Raw genomic sequence first — 6,698 nt, 5'->3', positions numbered from 1 at the left:
CACCTCACCCCTGCTCTGCCCGCCGCCGGTGAGGGCTGCTGACGTGGCGCCCGACTTTTCCCGGGGCGTGTGTGTGAATGTGTGTGTGGTGATGGTGATAGTGTGACCAAAACGCAGCTCTTGGGGTTGCGAGGACCCCGGCTGTGGGGTGCATCAGCTCCCACAGATGGGCTGGCAACACTTGCGCTGGTGTAAAGCCACCGCCTTCGGAAACAACTGTTTTCAGTGGCATGTCTAGATGCGTTGTGGTCTTCCAGTGCCTCTCGTGACACGTGCCAAGAGGGGCTCCCAAGGGGAGGTAATGTTGTGCACAGCCAAGTGGAACGGGCCCAGTGTATGCAGCCACCTTCTGGTCTGAACGTTACATGGATTTATCTGGAAAGTTGAAATGGCTGGGTTTGAGCCTGCCTCTTGGATGCAATGGTGCTTTGAAAGACACTGTTGTATTAAGTAGGTGTTGAAACACATCAAGCTAGTAGTTAGAACAACTGAAAACCAATCCCTCCCCACCTCTGTCTACTTGGCCATGACAAAAGCCCTCGCTGAAGTACTCCACCATCTGCTGAACGTGAGGTCACTGTTTGTCTCCCACTGGTTTCCACCTTTCCCTGCGTAAAAAGTACTTTTTCCAAGTAACACCAGAGACCTAAAATTCTGCTGACACTTTGAAAACCTCTTCTCTCCTGGATGGATGTGGCCATCATTCATTATGCACAAATTGGAATATTCATGGTGAACTTGGTGAGGCTGTGGCCAGAGCAAAATGCAGGGCCGATGCCCTAATTGGGATTGTTCTTCTACTGAATCCTCCTTTCTGTCTCCTTTCATCTCTTTCCTTGTCTGCACTTTGCTCATCTTCCTGAGGTAGTGATTTTGCTGGGATAACACCGAAGCCGAGGTGTGGTTCCCATCAGTATTGAAATGGTGAGGGTGGATGACTTCAACCGACAGAGCTGTCAAACTACAACTTAATCCATTGCAGTCCCTTTTAAGAGCCCACCCTTCTTTTAGTTACAGTTAGTTTCATTTAATGTATTAGTAGCAATAGAACTATTCCCATTGTGTACTATTTTAATTCTACGGGAAGCAAAAGAAGGAGAAAAACAGCTAGCCAAACAGTTCCTTTGAAATCAAAAGCACCAAGAACATGAAAGTGAAATGATTGCCACACAGAAGTGGGGACTAGAGTCAGTGTCCTCGGTGGGGATGATCAGGTGAATGAAGCAGAGTTGAAGCACTACAAACAAAACAAGTGTTTGTCATTCTTTCTCTTTGAAAATAATCTCAAGTTTTTTGGTGTTTCTTGTCTTTATTTTACTGACATATGACTGGTTTTCTGGCTTGCTTTCTGCTGCGGTTTAGAGTAATGTAGAGGCGGCTGCATTCCAGAGTTTCCGACATCCTCAAAAATACTGGTGAGCAGGGGGAGCCCTGGTGGGAGGGGACAGCTACTTATTTATGAATGTTGGGCAGTGGTTCCTGGAAAGTGGACTTTACTCCTCTGTGAGCCTCAGCTGCCAGTCCCAGTGTGTTATACCAAGTTCTGAGTAAGCCTCTGGCAAGCCCTGAAATCACACAGCTGCAAGAGTCTGCACATGGCTGCTTTCAGCCCTGTGCCGAGTGCCATTTAGTCAAAGCAGGGAGCCAGAGACAGTATTTTTGCATTAATAATATCCTTCTTTTAAACATACTGTATCAAAATGCATGTGTAATTAATAAGGTGCTAAGGCATAGTACCTTTAATGGAATTACATTGCTTAGTATTGTCAAGTTTCTTAAGCAAGCCTTTTATTTTTCGTCAAGGAACACTGCATTTAATTTCACGTACTCTTAATGGTGTAGAGCTCTCCACAGCTTGCTCTGGGCCTGCCAGTGACCTTAATGGATGCAGGGAGAAGCCTCTTCACAGAATACCATTTCACAACTGCATTACTAAGTCTTAAAAAGGGAAATAATCTGCAGGTGAGGTATGTATGGATAGTAGCATTTTACAGTGAAGGCCAAAGATCAGAAGCTGCAGAGGAGGATCTGCTCTTCCGTAAATCTTGGGCAGTCTTATTTTGAAATTGCTAAAAAGAAGTGGCTCATGGGTGAATGACGGCACATTGATTTTAATGAAAGCGATAGATTCTTTACATAAACATTTCTCGAAAAATGGAAATAGGAAACCTGACAGAACTGCAAACCGAAATGCTGTCCTTAGCTCAGTTGGCTAGGACAGAAATAACTAAGGACATTTTTTCAGATTCTTGCTCTGAGAGAAAGCACATACATACAAGGGAGAATACTCTGCTGCGGATTTTCACAGGAAAACAAGTAACCAACTACGGCCTACTCCAAAACTGACAATCTCACCAGAAAAACGTTCACGACATGCCTCTCCCTGGTCTAGCAGACCCACCTTTTGGTATGACACAAAAGAATTGCAGACAACGGATTTTTATTTAAAATATTTATTTAAAACTATAAAACGTATTTCATAATGTCTGCCAGTGCCAGATGCAAAAGTAGGCATAAGCATAAGTCCCAGTGTTTGAAACTCTGATTTTTCAAGGTATAGTTTAATAGAAGATTGTATTCACATGGTGCTGGAAGCTTTAAAACATCACTGTGAAGTATTGGATTGAAAGCCAGTGTGATCTGCTGAAGGCAAGAATTCCAAGTTCTTCCTGAGCAAAACCAGATATTGTAGTTCAGCATGTCTTGAACAAACTTTTACAGTATAGTAGCAAGATTGTTTGATGAGGAAATAATAAGCTACAGAATTCTTTGCAGTAAGCCTCAGTTGTGTTTTTGTTATCTTACATACATCAGAAATAGCACTTCCGCGTCCATCTTCAGTGCCAAGTAGTTTATTCTGTGCTCTGATTTTCTAGATAACGTTTCAGGTGTCCCATAAAGACACAACAATACCAATGCTGGTGGGAATTTAGCACAAATAAAAAAAATTTATACATTGTTTCAGTGTCATATGTCAATAATCTGGGGTTCGTTTGTGAAATTTACTGTTTTAACTCCTGCCAGCTGCAAAACTGTGTTAATGGGAACATGATCCAGCCTGCTTTTATCAAGGTGCAAAAAATGAACTTCATTGCCTGGAATGAAATGAGAGTAGCATGTAAATTATCGAATAAAAAATTTATTTATTCAAAGACATAAGTGAATCAAAAGAAGCATTTTGATTTCCTACTAGTTCTGTACAAATGTGTACTAGCTCTACAGACTGGACAATATACTGCATTTTAACCAATGAGAAAGATTTTTTTTTAATTAAGTTATAGAAGCAGAGAACATGGAGGCATCTAACTGAATTAAATCTTCTGTAGCATGACATTGCCTAATGATTTGATGAGATGACTTTGCCATGGTGCAACCCCCCCACCCCCTTCATGCATTATTCCTCTACTAAAACAGTATTAAATGCCATGAATCAAATGTGAAAGCAGAATGTCAGTGAACATCACCATCTCAAGAAAACCCCTCCAAACTTTGAGGCAGTTGTTTCACCAGCACTCCTACCTATTTCTGCAAGACCGCGATCAGCTTTGTGCCACCTTTGTGGGAGGTGGGACTACACAACGACACTTCCACAGGTTCCTTCAGCGAGCAAAATCACACATTTCAACACAAGACTGTCTCCTTGGGATCCACAGGGACAGCAGCCAAGATGGCAGCGTTAAAGCAAACTGCTGAAGGAGAAGACTATAACTTTCTTGCAAAGCAAGGAAGCTCACCTGGGCCTAAAATCAAAGCTCCTCCCTGCTGAGCAGGGTCTCCTTGAAAATCAAAAGCTGGGCCAGTCATTGCTCTCCACATACTCCTAATGCTTCCCAGGAATGTGCTTGATTTCACATGAGGGCTCCGCACTAAACAAAACAGCAAAATACTTGTTACCTAGAAATACAAAGTTATATAAGGAGAACAACAAAATCAAACAGCTGCTATGAACAATTTAGAGTTTCCTTATTACAACTGTTTTGACAAAATACAGGCTACAAGAGACAGTCTGGGGGGCAATTGTGATCACAATATTTTATCAGAGCATTCTTGTTTTGTTCTGTGTGAGTCCAAACAAGGTGAGAAAATGATTCTTACCTGACACATTATTACCTTCACCTCTTTTCATGCCAAGCATTTTATAAAGTTCCCTTTGTGGATCCACATACATTTCATGTGTATACCCGGTTAAACTGCAGAAGGGCTGCAAAATAATATGCATACAAAAAAAAAGTATTTTTAAGGTTAAGACAGTAATTAGTTAGGATCTACTCACAATGGAAAAAGTACTGACACCCTCCTACCCCATCCTCCCCACCCCCAATTTGGAAACCTGTGGATTTGTCATGTCAAAGTAAAGGCCAAAAATTTTTAGCCCTGAAACTTTTACTAAAATCAAGAAAAGGTGTTTCCTTAGCAAGCCACAGTGGTTTAAAAATGGAAGGCTTTAGTAATTTGCTTTATTCATGTACTGCTATTAGAATTGCTTCATGAAAAAGAATACTGTTCTCTTTTTCTGTGGTTGCAAATGGCCATCTTTTCACTCAGATTGAAATCCCTCAACGCAGACCATTGAGACACAATCGAGGATACAATGTATTAAAGGACTACTTTATTTACCTTGATGTGATGATAAGATGACTGTCCAATAACTATAAGCCTCACATGTGCTTCCTGGAACAGAACATGGGTATTGAAACTGTAAAGAGGAACTCGGTGTTTCTGCATGGCTGCAAAGCATCAGCAGAATCTGGTGTCCTGAGTTAATGATCACAGTGCACAGAGTTAAATTTATTTCAAATGAACATCACTTACATGTTTGGAGCCTGCAGCTTTGTCTACCACCCACAGTTAGCAGCCACATTAATTTATTAAGAGAAAAAAATATTTTTAAAGATAACTTCTAAGTTACATGTATGTAACTTTTAAGTGTTCTGTAGCATTAGTAGCATCATCTTTTCAACTGACTGCAACCTGCTATGATTTTGGAAATTCAAAATTTCAGTTGCACCTGCATCTAAAGAAGCAGCATGCAAATATTGGTGCACATATGTCTGTGATTTACATATACGGACGCTCATTAATAGATGTAACTTGCATCCACATGTGCTGCTGTCTTTTGCAGGTGCAACATTAGGCCAGAGTCTAAAATAGAGTCCAAAACTTAAGTTCATTTAGACACCAGTAAGCCAGTTAATAAAACACAAGGTTGTTTTAATATTAGGCTGTAACACTTGCCATTCCATATAGAATCATTTTGCTTGTTACGAAAAGAAGCCCTCCTAAAACCAGAATTCTCACACTAAGGAAAGCATGGGCGGTTTTTATTCTCTCTATACTTTTATTTGAGCAGCCAAATTAAGAGAACATCATTCTGAGTAACACTGATTGAGCAGTTTAGAAAAATCTGTCCTGAGAAGGGGAGCTGGCGAACAAATTGCCCCTTTTCATCCCCAAGTTCCTAGTCCATCTATGGCTTGCTGTCAGCAAGGCGCTAAGCCCCTGTCATCGGCTATGCTGTTGGGAATAAAATATGACAGAATTTCAATCAGCAGCCTAGAAGAGACAGATTGACCTTCCACATTTAGCAGGGGATCATTGTCTTCCCTGGTATTTCCTACCACCCAACAAATACCCATCCATAGCAACCCCTGCCCACTCCATTTCTCCTTCTGTCACTATGTCCTCCTGTTTGTGCAGCTGCCTGCAGAACAGGTCACACAACTGATGTGGCTTACAAATAACCATAGAAAAAGAGACTATTTTTAATCCAGATCAATTTTCTGATCTTGTTCCATGCACAACCATCAGTCAGCTGTACCGGCATAATGGAAAGGGCAGTAGTTAGTTAGTAGTCAGGAGAAGACAGCTGCCCAGGCTGCTACTGATACCAAAAGAAATGCCTGTCAGATGTTGTCTGTCCAGAATGCAGCAGAAAAAACCAGCACCAAGCTAACAGGGCAGGGAGAAACAATGCTGCTGCCGCAGTGCGTGTAGTGCAATTAATACTTCCCTGTGTCTCCTTGGCAGATACATTATGGTTGTTGTAGAAACAAGGAAAGCGCTAACTTTCTTCTGGGCCTCTTTTTCATTCCTAGAAGGTCTGAGCCTGATACAAGCCTGCAGCAGGATGTAACAAATCTGCTTGAGTACAACAACCCCATGTACGTATTATGGGCAGAGTACTTACTTGTAAAAACTCTCTGGGGACTTTTGCCAGGTCTTCTACATACTCCTTACAGGTGTAACATAAAAAATTCTGCAACATAGCCAGTTGGACGTGTCAGAAACAGACATAATTGCATAGCAATGTTGCATTAGGTGCTGACTTCAGGCACAAACCGTTTGGGAGATGATAAGGAACTGGGAACAGGGAAAACTGAAGTTCTTTGCAGTCACCAAATTTGTACTGGGATCTAGGTTTAATCCAAGCCTGAGCAAAGACACAGGGCTCGGGGCCTTGCTAGTATTTTTATCGCTAGGTATTTTAGGAAGGTGAGAGCTGGCTTGCCAGCTGGGAATGCAGGGAACACAGTACTAGTTTCCCTAAACACACGGTACAAGAATTACTTCCTTTCCGGCAAACACCGTAGCATTTTGCCCAAGAACGCGGGTTTTCTGCATCAGAAGCGGTCGGCTTTGTATTGTCTTTCCTCTCCGCCCCAGCTCAGCTTTCGGGAGGTCCCCGCTCCCCTTTCCCC

The 6,698-nt window shown here is 42.0% G+C and overlaps 1 protein-coding gene across 2 annotated transcripts; it reads right to left on the bottom strand.

The window, feature by feature from the left end:
* Positions 1–2,487: 2,487 nt before the first annotated feature.
* PRXL2C (peroxiredoxin like 2C) lies at positions 2,488–6,678 on the bottom strand. Of its 2 annotated transcripts, none has more exons than XM_009638388.2 (5): positions 6,188–6,678; positions 4,618–4,671; positions 4,096–4,201; positions 3,735–3,866; positions 2,488–3,095 (listed from the first exon to the last, which is right to left on the bottom strand). In XM_009638388.2, exons 1-5 carry the CDS (start codon positions 6,263–6,265, stop codon positions 2,968–2,970), a joined length of 498 nt encoding a protein of 165 aa, XP_009636683.1. In that variant the 5' UTR covers positions 6,266–6,678; the 3' UTR covers positions 2,488–2,967. The 2 variants fall into 2 exon arrangements, with proteins under 2 accessions (XP_009636683.1, XP_035749843.1); XM_035893950.1 differs by having other exon boundaries at positions 4,618–4,755; positions 6,188–6,257.
* Positions 6,679–6,698: the final 20 nt, after the last annotated feature.

Source organism: Egretta garzetta, unplaced genomic scaffold, assembly GCF_000687185.1.
Source record: "Egretta garzetta isolate BGI_Z169 unplaced genomic scaffold, ASM68718v1 scaffold310, whole genome shotgun sequence".
Lineage (NCBI taxonomy): Eukaryota > Metazoa > Chordata > Aves > Pelecaniformes > Ardeidae > Egretta > Egretta garzetta.
Note: the sequence above shows the minus strand (reverse complement) of the source record. Positions and strands in the feature narration are given on the sequence as shown.

Coding starts and splice junctions, on each gene's coding strand:
- PRXL2C (XM_009638388.2), bottom strand. CDS start 6,265: ATGTTGCAGAATTTTTTATGTTACACCTGTAAGGAGTATGTAGAAGAC. Junction 4,672..6,187: donor TCCCCAGAGAGTTTTTACAA/GTAAGTACTCTG, acceptor GTTCTGTTCCAG/GAAGCACATGTGAGGCTTAT. Junction 3,867..4,095: donor TGAAGGTAATAATGTGTCAG/GTAAGAATCATT, acceptor TGTTTTGTTTAG/TGCGGAGCCCTCATGTGAAA.